The following is a 24,014-nucleotide window of genomic DNA, read 5'->3' as shown; positions in this document are numbered from 1 at the left end:
CAGCTTGGTCTTTCTGCAGCCCAGACCAGGAAACAGAAGCAGGCAGAGCCAGTAAGCAGGAGCCCCCAGGGCATGAGCCCATTGAGCTGAGGAAGGGGAGTGAAGAGAAACTGCAAGCTTGGTCCTCTGCCCCTGGAACAGGACTCTGGGTCTCTGACCACATTCAGATCCTGATTGCAGTCTAGGGCCCCCCATAGAACAGCAGGGCCCCCCCACCTCAGCCCCGTGGCAGAGGGGGGCGCTTATGATCATTCACAGACCAGGAGGGAGGACAGAGCCTCACACACTGAGACCCTTGTGGGAGTGTCCCAAAAGCTCAGGAAGCACCCTAAACCAGGCCCAGGCTGGGAAAATGAGCAAGCAGAGAAACAAAAAGAAGACTATTGAGAAATATGTTGCAAATGAGCCCAAGAAGGATCAAAATACTCAGTCTGAAGATGAGGAAGCACAAGCTCCTGCATCTAAAGACTCCAAGAAAAACAGAAATTGGGCTCAGGCTATGACAGAGCTAAGAAAAGACTTTGAAAATCAAATGAGGGAGTTGGAAGAAAAACTAGGAATACAAACAATTCAACATCGTCAAGTTCCTCATAGTTAGTCCCTCTCTTCCACTCTCTCTGTGGTTCACTGTACTTGGAGATCAAACTTTCTGTTCAGCTCTGGTCGTCTTAATAGGAAAGTTTGAAAGTCCCATTTCATTGAAAGTCCATCTTTTCCCCTGAAAGAGGATTTTCAGTTTTGCTGGGTAGTTGATTCTCGGTTATAAACCAAGATCTTTTGCCTGCCTTCTGGAATATCATATTCCAATCCATACAAGCCCTTAATATAGATGCTGCAAGATCCTGACTATGGAGCCTCAGTAGATGAATTGTTTGTTTCTGGCAGCATTTAGAATTTTCTCTTTGATTTGGGAGTTTTGAAATTTGGCTATAATATTCCTGGATGTTTTTCTTTTGGGATCTCTTTCAGGAGGTGACTGGTGAATTCTCTCGATTTCTATTTTATCCTCAGCTTCTAGGATCTCAGGGCAATTTTGCTGTATTATTTCTTGAAAAATGAAGTCTAGGCTCTTCTCTTGGTTGTGGCTTTCAGATAGCCCGATAATTTTAAAATTATTTCTTCTGGATCTATTTTCAAGGTTGGTTGTGTTTCCAATGAGTTATTTCACATTTTCTTCTAATTTTTGGCTTTTTTGGAGTTTTCTTTCTGATTTCTTGCAAAGTCATTAGCTTCCTTTAGTTCCATTTTGCAACTGAGTTATTTTCTTCAGAGATTTTTTTATCTCTTTTTCCAGCTGGCCAATTCTGCTTTTTAAGGCATTCTTCTCCTCATTTGCCTTTTGTTTTGCTTTTTCCATTAGGCCTAAATTGGTTTTTAACATTATTTTCTTCAGTACTTTTTTGTGTATCTTTCACCAAGCTTTTGATTTGGTTTTCATGATTTGTCTGCATCGCTCTTATTTCTCCTCCCAATTTTTCCTTCACCTCCCTCAATTGCTTTTCAGTCTTTTTTGAGCTCATCCAGAGTCTGAGTTTCTATTTCTCTTGGAGATTTTGGATATGGAAGCTTTGATTTTGTCGTCATCTGAGATCTTCCATGGGACTAAAGTAATTCTCTATGGTCAGATTCTTTTTCTGTTGTTTACTCATTTCTTCAGCCCAAGACTAATTTACAGCACTTCCAAGGCTTTGGGTATTTTTTGGGGGGCACCCCCCAAAATTGTGGGACCTTTATTCCTCTAAGGTCTTATACTCTCTAGTCTGTGCTTTGATATGTAGATGGACTTCCCTCTGCCCTGGGGCTATAAGGAGAGATCCAGCTTGGCTATTTAGTATGGAAGCCCAAACTGCAATATATGCATGAAGGCAAACAGCAGAGTCCTACCCAGGAGGAGCAGAGAAATCTCTGCAGACTTCCCTTACTGTCTCTGGGGGGTGCAGGCTGCTTTCTCCAGATTCTTGCTGCAGATACTGCGGCTGGTGCTCCTTAGTCCACACTCATTTTGGTGGAGCAGAGTTCTCTCACGGCCCCTTCCAAGCTGTTGCTGGTGATCTCTGAGCTGAGCTGGGCTGTACTGGGCTGCGCTATGCTGCCCCTGCAGCTGTGACTTTTTTTCCCAACCCCTGGTCCCGGTGAAGTACACCTTTCCCGTGGAACCTCTAAGTTATCTTGGACTGGGGAAATGTATTGCTCAGTCTTTCTGTGGGTTCTGTCCCTCTAAATTTTGGCTAGAGCCATCCTTTGTTTTTTGGAGGTTGAGGGGAGGAGTTCCCTGGAAATGCTGCCTTCATGCTGCCATCTTGGCTCTGCTCCTCTTAATGGCATTATATACTATTTCTAAGATTTGTTCTTTTAAGGAGTAAATTAATCCAATTGATGTTTAATCCTTTATTCAATACTCCTTTATTGAAAAGAATTTTTATTGCATCACAGTCATTGAAAGATGTTAATTACTTCTTAGTTTTTCTATGCTTTGATCCATGATAAATTTAAATTACAATAATGATAGCTAAAATTTATATAGTGCTTTAAGGTTTGCAAATTGCTTTACATATTTTCTCATTTGAATTTTTATAATGAAGTATAACCAATTAAAAATATATAAGTTTCTTTTTATCCTCATACAATAAAGGCAATCAATTATATATATAACTTTTCTAAAATTCTGTTTTGGTCCTTGACCTCTTTCTAATTTGTTTATTAGATTTGTCTAGATCTGAAAGGGACACATTGAAGTTTCCCATAATTATAGTTTTGTTAACTGTTTCTTCCTGTAATTCATTTAGTTTTAAAGTATTTGGGTGTCAAGTCAGAGCCTCTAACTTAAGTACTGATATTGACTCACTGAGTATAGTACCTTTCAGCCTAATGTAGCTTCACTATTTTTTTAAGCAAATCTATTTTTATTATTTTCTTATCTGAGATCATGATTGTTAACTCTGCTTTTTTAAGTTCAGCTGAAGCACTATAGATTTTTCTTATTTTCAGTCTTTATGTTTCAAGTGTATTTCTCATAAATGACATTTTATTGGATTCTGGTTTCTAATCACTTTTGCTCTCCTCTTCTGTTTTATGGGGATGTCCATTAGAAGCAGTGGCTAGAATGAATGCTGGGCCTGCTGGCCTCAGATTGTGAGCGATATGCTATGTCACCTTGGACAAGTCACTTAATCCCTGTCTCAGCTTCCCCAACTTTAAAATAGGATCTTTATCATACTTACCTCCCAGGGTTGCTGTCAGAACCAACTGAGATGGTGCTTGCAAAGTTTTTAGCAAATGAAAGATGCTTACTAGATGGTTATTCCTTTTTCCCTTTCCTTAATATTAATAAAGATAATTAAGAGAAGTTAATCTTAATTTAAAAATTTATTAAGCTCCTCCTGAGCTTGTGTGCCAGGCACTGTACAAGCACTGGAGATACAAAACATAAACAAGTCAGTGCCTTTCCTGAAGGAGCTAACTTTCTTTTGAGGATATATACATAGCTACATATTAAATAAATATGAGGTAGTTTTTGTGTGGGAAGATGCCAGCAGTTGTGGAGATCAGGAATAAAGATTTATCCATAAAAATTAATATGAAATGACTATACATTATAGTTTTTCTTCATGTTTGTAGTAAATCATGATCAAGGTCATTAAATGCAGGCCTGCTTCAGTATTGCATCATGACAACAAAGCCTAGATTTTCAGAGATGAGCAGTAGAGCCCAAGGCCTGGCACATTCTCCTAAACTCAAAAAGCTTCAAACATGACCCTCACTTATACATTATTTTTAATTAGGGAAAGCCTAATTTTCAGTGGCTTAGACACTCAATGAGAATTTTTGGGCCTTGGGGATACATGTAACAGATATAAATAAAAAATTCTCAGAGTGGCACTGCCCCTCCTGCTTTACCATGACAGTGGCAGAATGGAGCAAAAGGAGGCTAAGGGGATTCCTACAATTCTGAAGTTGTATTATAAATATTATAGGTAAAAAGACTAGCAGGTTGTATGAGATAGCTAGCCTTGGAGTAAGGAAGACCCAACTGCTAATTCTGAGTCTGGCCTATCCTAGCTTGTAATCAGGATAAGTCATTGAGCCTCTCAGCACTCTGAGCAAAGCTGCTCTTTAAGATGATGAATTGCAGAACAGGCTCTGGTCTTCATTGATAAAAGGAGTTTCCTCTTGTAAAAGGCTTAATAAGGTATTTTTCAAGTTATTGGTTTCTGGTAATTTTAAAATTGAGCAATAAATGGAGCACTGAGCAGCTCTACTGTATTTTATTTTATAATCAATGCCACTGATCAAATTTATCACAACACACGACTTAATAAGGAAAGAAGGTGGCAATTCATGTTAATTTTTCTGAAAATGTGATTATTTGGGGACTGATAGTGAAGGAAGAACTCATGAATTAAAAAAAAAGTCATACCAATCAGCAATGTGATTTAAATGGCCCTGAATTCAAATTCTGCCTCTGATCAATGGTTCAGCCTCCTCACCCTTAAAATAGGAGGCTGGATTAGTCAGTCCCCTTTCTGAGGTCTTGTCCAGTTCTTGAGAAGGAGCAGACAGAAATCAGGAGTGGAAATAGCTCATGACTAATACATGGAGTATGTAGGTTTTTCCAAATAGGAGCAACTTTATAAGAAAATGCTTCAACGACTAAGTTGTTCCTCTGACTTGGAATGGGATTCTGTGGCACTAGAGAAGAATACACTGAACTGAACAGAGACATGGTTCTAGCACTCTGTATAAGCTAGAAATAGGCAATCCTATATTTCTAGAGTTTAGGACTAGGGCAATGAACAGAGAAGGGCATGGAAGTAACCAAAGAAAGAAAAATATGATATTCATATAACATTTCTAAGTATTTATTAAGGTGAATGACTTACCACATGTATAAACAATATTCAAAATTATGGCAGACAAAGAGGATATATAATTTGTATACTACAGCCCTGTTCAGATGTTTTTTCCTAGGCTAATCAGAAATATAACACTGTGATCATGTATATGGTACTTCAAATGTTTTTTCAATTTCAATTTTACATGTAATGATAGAGTTTCAATTTACTTAATGCATCTTTATTACTTGTCTACCAAGTCCATGTCCTTGTGCTAGTGCTGGAGGAAACAAAGTCAAAAAACAAGATTATTCCTGCCCTTGGGCGCTTATACTCTAGTCAGGAACTGTGCTGGGCAGGGAAAACAAACACAAAGAACGAAGCCATCTGAACTGCCAAGGAGTAGGAGAGACAAGATGTATATGTCTCACTACATACCTCATCAGCAGCATGTGGACAAATACAAATAAATGCAAACTAGCTCAATATAAAGCAGCTTACGAGAGAGGGCATTAGCCAAAGGAGAGATCAGGAGAAGAGTGCTATAACTGCCTCTTGAAGGAAGATGGGATCCATGAAACAGAGCTGACAGTGAAGGGCATTCCAGGCCTGGTGAACAGATAGGGTAAAGACACAGACATGGGAAATAGAGTCTAAGATAAGAGATGCAGAGAGAAGTCAAGTTTGGCTGTAATGCAGAGAGAAGAGAAGACTGCACACTAAGTCTAGAAAGGGCTCTAAAAGTTAACACTAACTAAAACAGTGGAGTTGGTGACTATGGGAGGGATATGTTCTGAGGAAAGTAGATGCGGGGCGGCAGCTAGGTGGTACAGTAGATAGAGCACTGGCCCTGGAGTCAGGAGAACCTGAGTTCAAATCTGGCCTCAGACACTTAATAATTATCTAGCTGTGTGACCTTGGGCAAGTCACTTAACCCCACTGCCTTAAATAAATAAAATTAAAAAAAGAAGAAAGTAGATGGGGAAACCTGGAACTGAAAGGTCAATGAGGAGTCTACTGCAGTAACTAGGCAGGAAGTGGGGACTGCTTCAGCTAAGGTGGTGGTTGTGGGAGCAAAGGGAAGGGGTGAAATATAAGGGGGTTGTGGAGGAAGAAGTGGCCAGAAGAGTGAGGAGTCACAAGGTGATGATCCCTGGAAATTGCAAAAATGGTGATACTTTTAATAGATTGTGGAAGGTGGCTGGAATTGGGGGAAATGACAAAGAATTGTTTTGAATCTGTTGAGTTTGAGATTCCTATGGGACACATTAATGCTGGTAATGCAGGACTGGAGCCTAGGGGTGAGATGGATCTGGGAGTCACAGGCATAGGGCTGATGAGGTTGCCAAGAAGATACAGAGAGAGAGAAGAGTAGGGGCTTAGGACAGAACCTTGGAAAATACTTACATGATCTGAGGAAGAATCAGCAAAGGAATGGTCACAGTTCGGGAAGAGAACCAAGAGAGAAGAGAGACTAGAGGTCATAAGGAGAGTGTATATAGAAGGAGAGAACACAAGCCTCAACACCAATATCAGCAGTGTTGAAAAAGTTGGTTTTTTTTTTTACAAAGGGCTAGAAGTTAGACTAATTGGTTTCTAAAGTCCCCTCTCACTCTCAGGTTCCAATTGAGGTTGTCCTAAAGTCAGGTTAGAGGAGTCAGTAAGGGTTATAGTGAAAAGGCAAAGACAGCCATGTCAGCCCCAAGCCAGCGGGGGTGGGGTGGGGGGTGGGGGGCTGCGAATCTAGCCCATATGCAGGGTTTGCACTTGCAGGGATCAGTTTCTGTTCCAGAGCAAGATAAACAGAAATCTAGAAAGACAGGAGGAAATTTCAGTTGCCTTTCTACCAGAATCAGAAGCAACTCTATTTTATTATCCAGGCAGTCTATTTCCACTGACCATATTTTACATAATTCTGACTGTTAACAGTGTGAATTCAAATGCATGTGGCATTCCATGAGACTCCTACTTACACTGACTGGAGTCCACTCCCACTGAGTGACCAAGTGGGAGAAGGGACTTTCTGTAACTTAAAGCCCTTCATGCTAATAGTGTGTCCCCTTTCGTACTATGGGGAAAAGTGGATTTGGGGAGCCCACTTAAGCAACCTATTCACCACAGTGTTTTGTGAGAACTCCATGTGCACAGAAAAGACATCAAAATCCAGTGCTGAAGCAGTTGTGTGTGCTGACCATGTGCTACTTTAAAAAATAAAATGCCCTCTTAGAAAAATGCCTTTGTTAAGGTTTAATTATATCTACTGGCTGACTGTTAATAGAAAACAATCTACAAGGGGACTTGTTAACTATGGAGTTAGCATACAGGCCCAGAGGGTTATCCTCGAGAGCTCAATTGGAACAATCACCCTCTGGGGCCCCCCAACAAGTTAGAGGAGTGATCCAGAAGAAGTGCTACAATCATTTCAGATCGCTTTCCAAACTTAGTAGAATTTAACTATTAAAGCATTTCCCATATATCCCAAACTAAAATTTGTCCTGGGCACGGCAGGGTATAAAACTTGTCCTAAATTAGTTGTGCTTCATAGACTCTGAATAGTCCTACTACTGGCAGCTGGCATTATTTAGTCACTGAAAGTCTGATAGCTCCAATGATAAGTTTTAGAGTCATATCCTCAAGGCATATATAGCACTATTAAAACAAATGGAATTCAAAACTAAATTTGGACCATGGAGAGATTAAATAAACACTGGTAATATCAAATAACTGAGACCAAATGACCTGGATTTGTAGAGTGCACTTACCTTCAGTCTGCTAATCTTTAAAGTGGTGGTAAGAACTAACTTCCAAGCAACGGCATCTCATTACATTATCACAAGATATGATGGCCTACCACACAGTTAACTCATTATTCTGGAGGTAGCCTGGCGCCACTCCACAACAGCAAGCTCTCAGGCTTCACCTGGTCACAGAAAAGTGTGACCATATATTAACAGTATTTACTTACATATTGGGAATGTCAACTAACTGATTTGTGTTTAAGATAATTTCTCAGATAATCTCAAATCTACAACAATTAAATAAAATAAATTGCACAAAACCATTTTTATGACACATAATTTACTCCTTCATTTTTGATGAATCATAATTTCCATGACCAGTCTTAGTAAACAGGAAAGAACACATTTACAATTCTAACTACTTCAGCAAAGTGACAAAACAGAATACAAAGGTGTTTATAGACAGTGTCTCCCCTCCATGCTACCTACCTGGCATTTCTGTCGCAATTGTCTTAGCTCTTTGATAATTGGGGCTAATGCAGTCTTTTTTTCAGCCACCAGTGCATTCAGTTTTTTTACCTGTTTTCAGAACAAAAAGCATCAACACCTAAGTTCCTGCTTATCTTATTAGAATAAAGTGCATTTTTTTAAAAAAAAAGACTGATGAGATGAAGAACTCTGAAAAATACAGCATATTGGGAAGATGCTAAAACTTAGAACCTTCCCTCAAAAGTAAACATTGGACCTAGAATTATTTTGAATAGATACTGCAGTGAAGTTATTTATTGCTATCAAAACATTTCATAAAGGCAGTCTGAATACGCATGCCACACTTTTATTTGGAAACCATTTCTCTTCATTTTGTCCCAGAACTGGCTTTTTTTTTTTAACTTCAATTTTTAATTCATCATCTAGACACCCAAGAAAGGAAGAAAAACAAGTCATAGAATCACCATTTCTGACATGCCATCCAGTGTTCGTCCTTTCACTTCATCTACTTCACTCTTTAGGGAAGATACCCTCTCCAGCTCCTCCTGGGTATAACTGTAGCCAGAGATGCCCTTTTTGTCTTCAACAGTTTGCTGGTGAGCAAAGAAGAGAGAAAGAAAATTCCACAGAATGCATTTTTTTTTCTCCTGAAATTTTCATTTCATCAATTTTAGGGGTCTTTATTTGCTTTAAAAGGCATATTTTCATACTTATATCTGTACTAAAGGTGGAAATTAAAAGTTAGAGATGTATTTGATTTCTGATTATTGTATATAAAGAGAAATGCTAAAAGAAGCAGTTTGTAAAAAAAAAGTTTGTCTATAATGCAATTATTAAATGAATGCTTCAAAGGCACAACTCTGCTTTCTTTTTAAAAAGTGTGAAGGTTCATAAAAGCCTGGAAGGGATAAAAAATTAGAAGGAAGATAGGAATTGAAAAGATTCGGAGGTCTTTGGAAAGAAGAAAATCATTGGGAACTTTCGAGGGAATAGTTTCTAAAGACTGGCTGGGGGAGATGAAAAAAGTGAAACTATAGGGATTAAGAAGGGAAGTAAACACAGTAGATGAGAACTATACACTTAAGGATCCTGGAGGCCAAAGACAGCCTGGATGGTAAACTAGTACAGTCAAGGGACAAGATTTTAAAAGATGGGGGTGCCTATTTAGCACCTTATATCATTGTATTTATGTTGGGTTCTAACATCATCCAAGAAAGTCAACCAAAATCATTAGAGGGGACTAAAATAATCTAAAGAAGGCATCAATCTTGTGTAAGGATTTCTGTAACATAAGACAAAACTAAAATCCAAAACTAAATGCTTTTTCCTTCGCAGTTAAATAAACCCCGCTCTGGTTTTATTAGGGAAAATGTCGACTTAACAAAAAAGGTTCAAATCCATACATTTTCTTGCTCTTAGATGAGAGCTAGATGACATTCTATTACCAGCTGATGTTGAATGTTCTCATGACGCTGCTTTAACAGTTCCTCTGTCCTCTGTAGAAGACCAAATTCCGCTTTAAATTCTGCTATTATTTGATGCTTCTTTTTGAAAATTGTACTCTTGCTCCGAAGTTTACTAACATAACGTTTAAACTGGAAGGAGAATAGAGTGACATGTAATTGCAGAATGGAGAAATTGTTGAACTTCACATTATATTCTCTTTTACTTGAGGCACCTAGGTGGCACAGTGAATGGGGACCAGGAATCATAAAGAATTAAGTTCAGGGACAGCTAGGGGGCACAGTTGCTAGAGATTGCCCCTGGAGTCAGGAGGACCTGAGTTCAAATCTGATCCCAGACATACAACAATTATCTAGCCTCTGTGACCTTGGGCAAGTCACTTAACCCCACTGCCTTGCAAAAAAAAAAATTGAGTTCAAAGCCAGCTTCAGATATTTAGCTAGTTGTATAAATCCTAGGCAAGTCACTTAATTTCTCATCTGCCTTAGTTTCTTCATCTTTAAGAAAAGAGATAATACCAGCACCTACTTCCCTGGACTGTTATGAGGACAATATAAGAACATGCTTGTAAACTTCTTTGCAAACATCAGAGCATGTAAAAGAACTTTATTATTTCTGTTGTACTTCCCATTTTTGTGAGTAAATTTTTACTGATTTCCCCCCATTTGATAATGACAAATGCAAGTTTAACATTTGTCACTCCATGTATGTATTTCATGTAGCAAATTTTGGACCATGACATTTATTTTTTTTTAGGTTTTTGCAAGGCAAATGGGTTTAAGTGACTTGTCCAAGGTTACACAGCTAGGTAATTATTAAGTGTCTGAGACCGGATTTGAACCCAGGTACTCCTGACTCCAGGGCCGGTGCTTTATCCGCTACGCCAGGACCATGACATTTAAAAAATACTGAAAATCACAGGTTAAATTAAAATATTCTTGACAGCTTTTATTTATCATCTAATAGCCTGCCCCTCAAGATTTAAAGCAAATGTGTGAAATATTGCTCCTTTTTAAGTCACAAAGGCTTTACAATGCTCCAAAGCAAAAAAAAAAAAATTGTCTTATATACTAAAGCTTCAGCAATAGAAAACAAATGGCTGAAATAAGTTGAGTTGTATCCATTCTCTATGTAGAATTAATTTATTCACATGTGAAAAAAGAAACAAATAATGGGTAGGAGGCAAAGGAGGAAGGAGACAGAAGAGAAAGACTACAATTTAAAATGATGATAAATGGCTTTGTTCTTTTGAAGCAGAGTATGAGGCATACTAGGATTAAAAACAAAGTTTAACAATTGTAGTGTTACCATTTCTTGGTTAAGAAATTCATACATACTAAGAAGCTATGATCTTTATGTCTCAGTCATCAGGGAGAAATGCACCTTCAAGTGGTAGAAAACTGTAGGAGATTCAAGGCTCCTAAGGAAGACTTATAGGAGATAAAGCTAATATAAATAAGATCATGCAGCTATCATTGCTAGTAAAAAGTTCTGTTATAACCATATATGCCATCACTAAGAAAAGAATATGTATATATAAACTTTGTGCCAAGTAGCCTGAAAAACAAATGCCATGGACAGAAGGCAGAATAGTATTTAAAGGAATTAATTTCCTGGCTAACTACATCATACCACTCCTAGTTGGTTGCTTTTAGGGAAAGCCCCTGAAAATTTTCCAACCAATAGGAGAAATTTCTGGTACGTCTGAAACTGCATATTTTAACCTAGCATGCCTTTTTTGGTAAGCTTACATATACTAAAAATGCAGCTCACTTTAGGTGCTTTCTGTTATGAACCAACTTCTATAAAGTTTTATTTAATGTATTAATGAAGATTTTCAAACAGAAAAAAAAATCTTGCTACTTTAAAAAATGTAAAACTATTCATATCAATTCAAAATAATTATTTGCATTATGTCTGGTCCATTTTAGGCATTTAGAAAATGTTTATAGACAAGAATCTCTCTTGAAATCTCATTATTTAAATATTCAGTGTTTTAAAGGCTAATTTTTCTAGACACAGTTAAAACTATAAGATTCTAAAAATCACATTCTACCCTATAAAATTCAAATATTAATAAAGTATTACCTGATCCTTGAATATGCAAGAAAACTAAAAGAAAATTCATAAGTTTTTGGTCCCATGAAAAAGATTTTCTACGTCAAAATTTTAGAAGAATTTGGAAGTCAGATTGGGGGAGGATTATTCCATATGTTTTGCTAATAAAGAAGGTCAATTCATTCATAGTAAATGAAAACCAGTTTCAAAAACTTAAATTTCACTAAAATTAACTAGTGTCTAATAACTTATGAATTTTCTTTTTGAAGAATCAATGCTTAACTCTGACATAACCATAGATTCAGATTCCCTAGAGTAACTATATATATATATATATATATATATATATATATATATATATATATATATATATATGTTCTATTAAAGTGTCCTGGGCAAAGTGCCCAGAATGAAATCAACCCTATTCATCTGCTATCCTTTGTAAGATCTAGGCCAGAGCTTTTTCTATCTTGCAGTACTCCAGAACTATTTTTAAAGAGAAAAGCTATAAAAGTTTTTGATGAAAGAACAAACCCTGAAATTACTCAATGTGCTCAATGCAGACTGAACTACATGGAGCTTCTGACTACATACCATTTTACATAGTACATACACCAAAGACAAGGAGAGGCAAGGTCGAATAAATCAGCCTACCACACAACAAAGTCGCAGCTAGCTATCAGTGTGTTGAGGCTGTCATTGTCTTTTTTTAACCACATACTTAAATATGCAATTAACGAGAAAAAGTAATTCTGGACTTTTGTCTTGGGGGGAAAGAAAGTACTCGAGCATCCTAGGATAGTACTCCCTTACCAAAAGAATTAATATTCATATGCTCCAGTCAAAAAAATGCTATTTATACTTCAGACCAAGATATGCGATGGGAAAAATTATCTTAGGGTAATTTGTTTTTGTACCTGTTGTTCTAATCTCTCCTTTTTTGGGGGTGGGTATCTACTCTTTTAGATGCATTACTTATAAGCAAGAGATTATGGGGTTGGTTTCCTTCCTTCCCCTTATTCCTTTTGTTGCTGTTTGGTTGTTTCTGTTGTGTTCAGTTATGAGCCCATTTGGGGTATTCTTGGCAGAGGTACCAGAGTGTTTGCCATTTCCTTCTCCAGATCATTTGATGAGGAAACTGAGGCAAACAAGGTTAAATGACTTGCTCAGGGTCACACAGCTACTAAGTGTTTGGGGCAGGAACTGATCTCAGTTCTTCCTGACTCCAGTCTGGTGGTCTATCCACTGTGACACTTAGCTGCCCATCCCATATCCTAGGTAGTTTTGATGAATGACAGAAATCTTTTTGACTCAATAAAGCCTTAAAATACAATTAGTTCAGTAAAAATAAATAAATCATGCAACTATTTTAGAAGAAATGTTTTCATATAAGGATAGGTATATTTGAATCATTATGACAACTGTGAAATCACTTAGAAAATGGCAATATTTTATTTGTTTCTTTACAAAATGATATTCTGGAGCTAATTGTAAAGAAAGGAATGCTGAATACATTATGTAGTCATTGATTAAGTACCTGCCATATGCAATGCAATTCACTTGTCTAGTTGCAATGGGTAATGAAAAGATAAATGGGATATGTGATGACTTCACTCAAGGGATTTATTTAAAAGATAGGCAGAAAAATGTAATCTAAATTATAATACTTCCCATTGCTCCACCGAAACCCTGACTGTGGTCCCTGGCCTTCCAGTCTCTGTCTTTTTCTCAGAGCTATGGTTTTGAACCAGATTGACATTCCCTCCCCCTCTCCCTCCCAAGGCTTTTTCAGCTCCCCCAATTTATTGAGGCAGGCTTCCTAAGAAATCTTACTGCCTGCCACAAGGTCGGCCCTTAAGGGAGGTCCTTTAATAATCACTTCAGTATCAAATAGCTGACAACGAAAGGAAGAAAATAAGAAAGACAATTACAACACAAATATCTTACTAATAACACTTTACATTTAGGGAGGTAGCCTTGCTACAGATCAAGGACTCCAGGCTAGGACACTTGGGTTCAAATGAAGGTTTTAACATTGTTAAGGTAAGTCCTTTCACCTCCCTCTCTCTTCCCTCAGCTGCAAAATGGAATCTCAAAAACTTGTCCCACCCCAATTTCAGAGTTGCTGTGGGGAAAGTGAACCATAAAGAAATTATCATTATTATCAAATCAGGGAAAAATAGGTTAAAAACTTCCCCATAAAAATGACAAGCCTCTAACTGAGGGATGGGAGGGATCCTGGACAGCATCCAATCTAATCTATCCAGAAAAGATTCTTGACTTGCCCAAGGTCACCAAGGAACAGTTAAGACTTGAAGTCAGGTCCTTTGAGTCTGAGTCAAGTGTTTATTCCACTGTACTGCTATGATGATCAAAATCATTCCAATAAACTGAAGGCCAATTAAGCCTCACTTTATTCATTCAGTCATTTATGTATTTATATTAAAGGTTATCCAAAGGTGTATATAAGCTGTTCATGCTCACTGCTCAATATCTAAACCCACTACTTTACCTTAGATGTTTTGTATTTATTCAAATTTTAAAAAATTTTCAGTTTCAAGAAATATACAACACTGATTATATTCACATTAATCATGCTGCAAAAAAAGGAGTTAAAAATAAAGTGGGAAAAATATAATTCAATTTGCACTCACATTCCATGAGTTCTCTCTCTCAGTTTTCATCACTTTGAAAGTGGTGGATCATTGATTAGAGTAGCTAAGTCTTTAACAATTGATTGTTATTACTTTGTGTTTACAATGGACTGGTTCTGCTCATTTCACTCTGCATCAGTTCATTTAAGTCTTTCAAGATTTTTCTGAAACCATCTAGCTCATCATTTCTTTTAGCATGACAGTATTCCAACACAATCATATGGTTGTTCAACCATTCCCCAACTGATGAAAATGAGCTCCATTTGCAATTCTTTTGCTACCACAAAAAAAGACTATTATAAATATTTTGTACTTTTCATTTTTCTTTGATTTCCTTGGGGCACTGACCCAGAAGTGGTATTACTGAGTCAAAGGCTTTGCAGAGTTTTGTAGCCCTTTGGGCATAGCTCCAAATTGTTCTGAATGGTTGTACCAGTTCACAGCTCCACCAAGAGCACATTAGTAACACTATTTTCTCCTTTTCTTTTTTTTCCTAAAGTGAATGCAATGCTCATTCAGATTCTATATGATTTTTTGGTTTTATTTTGATTTGTTTTTCTTCCTCTGGATGGGGATAACATTGCCCATAACAGGTTTCCCATATCTATTCTGGCTCTCTGAACTGTTGAGAGGAACTGCTTCCATCAAGGCTGATCATCTCACAATGTTGCTTTTAACATGTTCACTGTTCTTTTGGTTCTGTTCCCTCTGCTCAGCATCAATTCCTTGTAAATTGTTCCATGCTTCTCTAGAGTCCAACCATTCACAGTTTTCTTATAGAACAATTGTACTCCATACCATTTATATTCCATAACTTGTTCAACCATTCCCCAATTGATGGGCATCCCTTCAATTTCCAATTCTTTGCTACTGCAAAAAGAGCTACTATGAATATTTTGGAATATGTGGGAATTTCCCCATTTTATTATGATTTCTTCTGGATACAGGCCTAACATTGGTATTGCGGGGTCAAAGGGTATGATCAGTTTTATTGCTCTTTGGGCATAGTTCCATATTGTACTCCAGAATGGTTGGATTCATTCACAATTCCACCAGCAATCCAGCAATGTCCCAATTCTCCTGCAACCTCTCCAACATTGATTGTTTTCCCTTTTTGTCATCTTAGTCAATCTGATAGGTATAAGGTGGAATCTCATAGTTGTTTTAATTTGCATTTTGAGTAATAAATTGGAGCATTTTTTCATATGATTATATATAGCTTTAATTTCTTCATTTGAAAACTGTTCATATCCTTTGACCATTTATCAATTGGGGAATGACTTGTAACCTTACACATTTGACATAATTCGCTATATATTTTATTTTATTTTATTTTTTTAGGTTTTTTTTTTTTTTTGCAAGGCAAATGGGGTTAAGTGGCTTGCCCAAGGCCACACAGCTAGGTAATTATTAAGTGTCTGAGACCGGATTTGAACCCAGGTACTCCTGACTCCAGGGCCGGTGCTTTATCCACTACGCCACCTAGCTGCCCCCGCTATATATTTTAGAATTAAGATTTTTATCAGAACCCCTAGCTGTGAAAATTGCTTCCCAGTTTTCTGTTTTCTGTCTAATTTTGGCAGCATTGGTTTTATTAGTGAAAAAAATTTTAATTTAATATAGTCAAACTCATCTATTTTGTACTTTTTTCTCCCCTCTCCACAGATCTGACAGTATTTCTTGGTCTGTTAATTGATCTATGGTGTCACACTTTATGTCTAAATCCTGAACCAATTTTGACCTTATTTTGGCATAGGGTCTAAGATATGAGTCTATATCTAGTTTTTGCCATAATATCCCTATTTTTCACATCCTCTCTAGCACTTATCATTTTCCTTTTCTGTCAGGTTAGTCAATCTGATGGGTATGAGATGGGTACCTCAAGGTTGTTTTAATTTGAATTTCTCTAATTAGTGATTTAAAGCATTTTTTCATGTGACTATTGATTGCTTTGATTTCTACTGAAAACTACCTGTTCATATACTTTTGATCAACTATGAAAGATTTAGAAAAGAGATGAATAATTTCAAAAGCATGTTAGGCTTAGTGAACTTTTTTAGGTACTCATTTTAATATTTTTAAAAATCTAAATACAAAATAAAAAAATTTCATGTGCACAGCAAAACATGAGAAGATTCATAATATAATTTTTTGCTATACTTGGTTCTGCCATACTTGCTACACACACACACACACACACACACACACACACACACACACACACAGATTATCTATTATATGATTTTATAAGTTTAATAGATATATAGATTATATATATACACAAATATATGAAAACAATGTGAATATGTTGAGATTCATTAATTAAATAGCCAAGAAAATACAGTTCAAATTTTTTATAATTTAAAAAAGGACCATTTACTATTTTTTTCTAGACTACAATAGGAAGATTTCCTTCAAAGAAGGACAGGAGGATTTTGTAATGATTGCTTTAGGATCTAGTAACAACAAAATTACTACACCAATATTTTTTCCATTGATAATTCTTATGCTATTGCAATAAAGGGGTTAAATGACTAATTGAAAACTACTTCTCTTTGACAGGGAGATAGCACATGGCAAGGAAAAATCCAAAAAGATTTGTGACCTATATTCTCTGTCTTCCCAAGCTTTACTATTAACACTTTATTCAATGAAACAAGGATTTACTGTCTATGTATTAGCATTATTCTAGGACCTAAGGTATCCAGTGGGATGGAAGGAGGGAGAATTGGGAAGAGCTGCTACTTAAGAAGTTTGTCTGATAAAAGGAGAGCCAAGGTGATAGCATAGAGACGCACTAAGCTAAGCACTTCTCAATGCCCCTCCAACAATTCTAAAAGAATGCCTCAGATTGAATTCCGGAATGACTGAACCCACAAAAGGGTTGGTGGAACACTTTTCCAGCCCAAGACAACCTCGGAGTTCAGGAGGAAAGATCTGTCTCACTGGGAGGCCCAGACAGCTCAGGCACCCCAGGCCAGGTCCTAGAGCAGCATCTTTGGGAATATTGAGCTACCAGATCACAGTGGGGGGTGGGGGGGAGGCATTTGATGAACAAGTGGTCAGAGGGACTGTAAGGAATCCTTTCCTGGCATTTTTGCATTGCTCATATGCAATTTTGGAGCCCTGTTCCAGGGCCAAAAACACTGACAGCTGGAGGTGCCTGGTAGTGGTCACAGGGTAGAAAGGAGAAGTTGGTAGTTGGTTGCTCATGGGGAAGGAGAGACTCTGAGGGGATTATCAGCAATTGTGACAGTAGGAAAGCAGGGAATGGACCTGATCACAGTCCCAAGGCCAGGGAGGAATGCTAGCATGGTGGCTAGAGGGGAACAAGGTCCCTTCTTGGATAAAGACCAGAGCCTGGGCCAGGAGAGCAGTAACTACACCTTTTCCTAGATCATACCACCTTGGAAGCCCATAAAAACCTGCACATATCTAGACCTAGCTCCAAGCACAGAAGCAAGAGAGGCTTGAAGCTCAAGACAGTGCCCCTTCCTCCTGGGAGCAGAGTCCAACTTTAATACAAAGTTCAAAGTCAAGATATAGGTTAAAAATCGCTTGCTATTGTCCAGTTATGTCTGATTCTTCATAACTCCATTTAGCATTTTCTTGGCAAATACATTGGAGTAGTTTGCAATTTCCTTCTCCATTTTACGTTGAGAATGAGAAATCTGAGGCATACAAGGTGAAGTGAGTTGCTCAGGATCACCCAGCTAGTAAGTGTCTGAGGAAGAATTTGAACTCAGGTCTTTCTAACTTCAGGTCAGACACACTATCTAATGTACCATCCAACTACCCCAACGGGGTTAAGTGACTTACCCAGTGTCATAGCTAATAAATGGAAGATGATTTTTCCTGACTTCAGACCTGGATATGTCACCTAGCAGTTCCACTATGCACTGGAAAAATGAGCAAACACCAAAAAAGAACCTGACCACAAGATGCTATGGTAACAGGGAAAATCAAGACAGAAACGCAGAAAAAGAAGTCAACACAGCTACAAGCAAATCAAAGAAAAACACGGATTGGATACAAACACAACATGAACTCCTGGAAGCACTCTAAAAGTATTTTTAAAATCAAATCAGAAAAGTTGAAGAAAACTGGGAAAAGAAATGAGAAAGACACAAGAAAATTATGAAAAGAGTCAACAATTTAGTAAAAGATGAACAAAAAATAATGAGAATAATTCCTTAAAAATTAGAATTGGCTGGGGCAACTAGGTGGTACAGTGGATAGAGCACCAGCTCTGGAGTCAGGATAACCTGAGTTCAAATCTGACCTCAGACACTCAATACTTGCTGAGCTGTTGTGACCCCCACTAGCTTGAAAAAAAAAAATTTAAAAAAATTAGAATTGATCAAGTGGAAGCTAATGATTCCATGAGACACAAACAATAAAACAAAATCAAAAGAATGAAAACATAGAAGAAAATGGGAAATATCTCACTAGAAAAACAAGCGACCTAGAAAACAAATTAAGGAAAGATAATTTAGGAACTGCTAGACTATCTGAAAGTCATGTTCAAAAAAAGAGACTAGACATCATATTTCTAGAAACTGACAAAGAAAACTACCTAGACATTCCAGAAGAAAGGGTAAAGTAGAAATGGAAAGAATTCACTGATCACCTGAAAGAAATCCGCAAATGAAAACACCCAGGAACATAACAGCCAAATTCCAGAACTCCCAGGACAAGAAGAAAAATACTGTTAGCAGTCAGAAAGAAACAATTCAAATATCATGGAGTCGTAGGCAGGATAACATCAGATTAAGAAGCTTCCACATTAAAGAATTAGAGGCCTTGGAATATGATATTCAAGAAGACAAAGGTGCTAGGATTACAACCAAGAGAAACCTATCCAGCAGGATAATCCTTCAGGGGTTAGGGGTGGGGAAATGGATATTAAATGAAGTAGAGAACTTTCAAGCATTCCTGATCAAAAGATGAGAGCTAAAAGAAAATCTGACTTTCAAATACAAGATTTAAGACAATCATAAAAAGGTAAACATGAAAGAGAAATCATAAGGGAACCAATAAAGTTAAGATGTTTAAGGTCCTTTATGGGAAGATGATAATTGTAATTCCTAAGAACTTTATCATTATTAGGCAATTAGAAGGAGTATAGATAGCCTAAAGGGCAGAGGTAAGAGATGACTTTGGGGGGGGGGGGTAATAATTTAAAAATAAAATTAAGGGAAGGGAAAAAGGTATGCACTGGGAGAAGAATGGGGAAAATTAATTCACATAAAAGAAGAGTCTTTACAGTGGAGGGGAAGAGGGGATGAGCATGATGGAAAACACTTGATCCTTACTCTCACTGGAATTGATTCAAAAAGGGAATAACATACATACTCATCTGGGCATAGAAATCTATAGAAGGGAGAGGGAGAGTAAAAGGAGGCACTTGTCAAAAGCAAAACAAACTTTTGAGAATGGATAGGGTAAAAAGAGAGAAAGAGGATAAATGGGGGAAAATATGATAGAGGGAAATAAACAATTAATAATCGTAACTGTGAATGTGAATGGGATGAACTCATATAAAAATGGAAGCAGATAGAAGAAGAATGAATTAAACACCAAAAATCCAAGATATTTTTTGTTGATAAGAAATATATTTGAAACAGAAACACCCAGAGTTAAAATAAGGGGCTGGAGCAGAATCTTATGTTTCAGCTGAGGTCCAAAAAAGCAGAGGTAGCACTTATGAACTCAGGTAAAGCAAATGCAAAAGCAAACCTAATTAAAAGAGATAAGAAGGGAAACTACATTTTGGTAAAAGTACAATGAAGCAAGATAGACAATGAAGTAATATAGATATTAAACACACACACACACACACACACACACACACACACACCCCAAATGGAGTAGCATTCAATTCTTAAAGGAAAAGTTCAATAAGTTATAGGAGGAAATAGACAGTAAAACTACTAGGAGAGGCCCCCCACACACACACTTTTCTGTCTCAAAACTAAATAAATTCAACTATAAAATAACAAAAAAGAAGTTAAATAGAATTTAAGAAAAGCTAGATATGATAGGCCTTTGGAGAAAACTGAGTACCTCATTTACTCACTGAACATGGCACCTTCACAAAAACTGACCATATATTAAGACATAAAAAAACTCACAACCAAATGCAGAAGAGCAGAAATATTAAATGTATACTTTTCATACCATAATGCAATTAAAATTGTATTCAATAAAGGGCTATGGAAACAAAGATTAAAAATTAATTGGAAACGAAATAATCTAATATTTAAAGAATGAGTGGGTCAAAGAATAAACCATCACAACAATAATTTCATTAAAGAGAATGACAACAATATAACAACATACCAAAATTTACGGAATGCAGTCAAAGCAGTACTTAGAGAATAATTTTTATCTTAAAATGCTTATATCATTAGAGAAAGAGCAGATTAATGAATTGGGCATGTAACTAAAAGAAAAACCTAGAAAAGAACAAGTCAAAAATCTCCAATTAAACACCAAATTGGAAATCCTGAAAATCAACGGAGAGATTAAGAAAACCAAAAGGGGGGGGGGCATCTAGGTGGCACAGTGGATAAAGCACTGGCCTTGGAGTCAGGAGTACCTGAGTTCAAATCCGACCTCAGACACTTAATAATTACCTAGCCATGTGGCCTTGGGCAAGTCACTTAACCCCATTGCCTTGAAAAATCTAAAAAAAAAAAAAAAACCCCAAAAGTAAGACAACCCCTGAATTAATAAAACTAGGAGCTGATTTTTATGAGAAACGCCAATAAAACAAACTATTGGAAAAATTTTATTTTTTTTAAAAGAAGAAAACCAAATTACCACTATCAGTGAAGATGGAATTAAATCAATTATTAGAAGCTGTTTTGACCAATTATATGCCAATAAATATAACAAGTGAAGTGAATGGATGAATATTTTTAAAAATATAAATAGCCCAGATTAATAGGAGATGAAATAGAATATTTAACCCTATTTTAGAAAAAAAAAAATTGAAGCCATCGATGAGATCCCTAAGAAAAAATTCCCAGGATCAGATGGATTCACAAGTGAATACTATCAAATATTTAAAGAACAAGCAATTTCAATACTATATAAATTTTTGGAAAATAGTAAAGGAGTTCTCAAATTTCTTTTATGATGCAAGTTTGATGCTAATATCAAGAAGAGCAAAAACAGAAAAAGAAAACTATAAACCAATTTCCCTAATGAAGATTGATGCAAAATTATAAAATAAAATTTAAGGAGATTATAATACTATATCACACTTTGTCTGAATTCCAAAGAGATCATAAAAAGGGAAGAAGACCTACATTTACAAAAATATTTTTAGCAGCTCTCTTTGTGGTGGCAAAGATTTGGAAAATTGAGGGGATGCCTATCAATTGGGGAGTAGCTGGACAAATTATGGTATATGAATGTAATGGAATATTACTGTGATATAAGAAAAGATGAGCAGGCAGATTTCAGAAAAACTTAGAAAAACTTACATGAACTGATTCAAAGTGAAGTGAGCAGAACCAGGAGAACATTATAAACAGTAATAGCATCATTGTGTGATGATCAGCTATGAATAACTTAATTCTTCTTAGAAAATTTCAAAGGATGGTGATGGCAAATGCTGTCCACATCCAGTTTCTTCTTTCATAACATATGTTTACCTGATTGCACATATACACCTTTATTTAAAATTCTCACCTTTTTTTTTTTTAGGAACGGAGGAGAGAAGGAAGTGATGGAGAAAATTTGGAACTTAAATTTTTTTAAATTAATGTTAAAATTGTCTTTATGTGAAATTGGAAAAATAAAATCTATTTTTAAAAGATCATATATTACAACTAGATGGAATGTATACTAGAAATTAAAGCATGGCTCAATAAAACTATTAGCATAACCGGACATATCAATAACAAAACCAGCAAAAATCACAAGATCATCTCAATAAATACAGAAAAAGCTATTGACAAAACAACATTCATTTCAATTAAACTAGAAAGCATAGTAATAAATGGAACTTTACTTAAAATTATATGTATTAGCTATCCAAAACCATTAATTTTATGGGGATGAGCTAGAAGCCTTTCCAATAAGATCAGGGATTGAAGCAAGGATGCGCATCATCACCACTGTTATTTAATACTGTTCTAGGAATGCTTGTTAGAGTATTAAGACAAGAACAAGAAATTGAAGGAATTAGAATAGGTAATGAGGAAGCAAAACTATCACTCTTTGCAGACAATATGATGGTATGCTTAGAGAACCCTAGAGAATCAACTAAAAAACTAGTTGAAATAATTAACAACTTCAGGAAAGATTTTGTTGTTGTTGTTGTTGAGTTGTTTTAGTGGGGTCCAAGTCTCTGTGACCTCATCTGGAGTTTTCTCAGTAAAGATATTGAAATGGTTTGCCACTTCTTTCTCACCGGAGGTGGAAATTCTGACTTGCACAGGGATGACGGCTAACACTCGTCTAAGGCCACATTTGAACTTAGGTCTTCCTGACTCCAGGCCTGGCACTCTACCCACTGCACCACTTGGCTGCCCCAAGGTACAGGATACAAAATGAACCTAAATAAATTATCAACATTTCTATATATTGCCCACAATCTCCAGAAGGAAGAGAAAGAATACCTGCAGACAATATAAAATAATTGGGAATGTATTTGGCAATACAAACTCATGAACTATATGAACACAATTACAAAAAGATGTTTGTCCTTCCTTCTCCACGAAGACCATGACATCAGGGAGGTGAGGCCTTGACAAGCATGTGAACTGAATTTGACTAAGGGAGGGCTGTGCTAAGTCACCAGCTTCACTTTCTCCTCCAGAGTTATTTGGATCCAGTGGCTAAATATGGATCAGGACACTGGAGATGGCCCTGGATGTGAGGCCATCAGAGTTACATGACTTGCCCAAGATCACACAACTAATAAAGGGCACGTGTCTGATTTTGAACTCTAGTCATCCTCCTGACTCTAAAGCCAATACTCTACCCACTGTGCCACTTAGCTACCCAATTATAAAATACTTTTCATACAAATAAAGTCAGACATAAATAACTGGAGATATATCAATTGCTCATGGATAGGCTGAGTCAATATAATAAAATTCTACCTAAGCTAATATACTTATTCAAGCATGCCAACAAATAACCAAAAGATTATTTTATAGAGCTAGAAAAATAACCAAAAAATTCATCTGGAAGAATATAAAGTCAAATATATTAAAAGAATCAATGAAAAAAATAACGTGAAGGAGGGAGGCTTAGTAGCACCAGATCTCAAACTCTCCTATGGTGGCAATCATCAGGACAAACTGGTATTAGCAGAGTGATGGATCAGTGGAATAGACCAGGTACACAATACAAAAAGAAAAAGGCCATAAATAATCTAGTGTTTGATAAACCTGAAGTTCAAAGCTTTGGAGTCAAGAATCCACTATCTGACAGAAATTGTTGGAAAAACTGAAAAGTTTGGCAGAATCTAGGAACAGTCCAATATCTTATAATGCATATCAAAATTAGGTCAAAAGGTTGACACCATAAATTAAAAGCATGGAATAGTTTATTTGTCAGATTTATGGATAAGGGAAGAATTTAGGACCAAAGAAGATATATAGAGAGAATTACAATGTAAAAGATACTTTTGATTATATCAAATTAAAAAAGTCTTATACATCACAGAATAAGCAGCATTTCATATGCACATTTCAATTCTAAATCTAGCTGATACTTTGCCATCTGCTTCTAAAAATCAGTCTTCAAAAAACACATGA

At 36.6% G+C, this 24,014-nt stretch overlaps 1 protein-coding gene across 5 annotated transcripts in view; it reads right to left on the bottom strand.

The window, feature by feature from the left end:
* IFT81 (intraflagellar transport 81) overlaps positions 1-24,014 on the bottom strand; it is an 87,894-nt gene that overhangs the window by 18,041 nt on the left and 45,839 nt on the right. For all 5 annotated transcript variants that reach the window (XR_012472267.1, XM_074205630.1, XM_074205628.1 and 2 more), the window contains exons 13-15: positions 9,505-9,654; positions 8,524-8,652; positions 8,060-8,149 (exon numbers count right to left, since the gene is read on the bottom strand). Coding sequence is in view for 4 of the 5 variants with exons in the window: in XM_074205630.1 (XP_074061731.1) it covers positions 8,060-8,149; positions 8,524-8,652; positions 9,505-9,654 (369 nt within the window). In the remaining variant the exon portion in view is untranslated. The remainder of the gene's footprint in view (positions 1-8,059; positions 8,150-8,523; positions 8,653-9,504; positions 9,655-24,014) is intronic.

This window comes from Macrotis lagotis, chromosome X (genome assembly GCF_037893015.1).
Source record: "Macrotis lagotis isolate mMagLag1 chromosome X, bilby.v1.9.chrom.fasta, whole genome shotgun sequence".
Taxonomy (NCBI): domain Eukaryota; kingdom Metazoa; phylum Chordata; class Mammalia; order Peramelemorphia; family Peramelidae; genus Macrotis; species Macrotis lagotis.
Note: the sequence above shows the minus strand (reverse complement) of the source record. Positions and strands in the feature narration are given on the sequence as shown.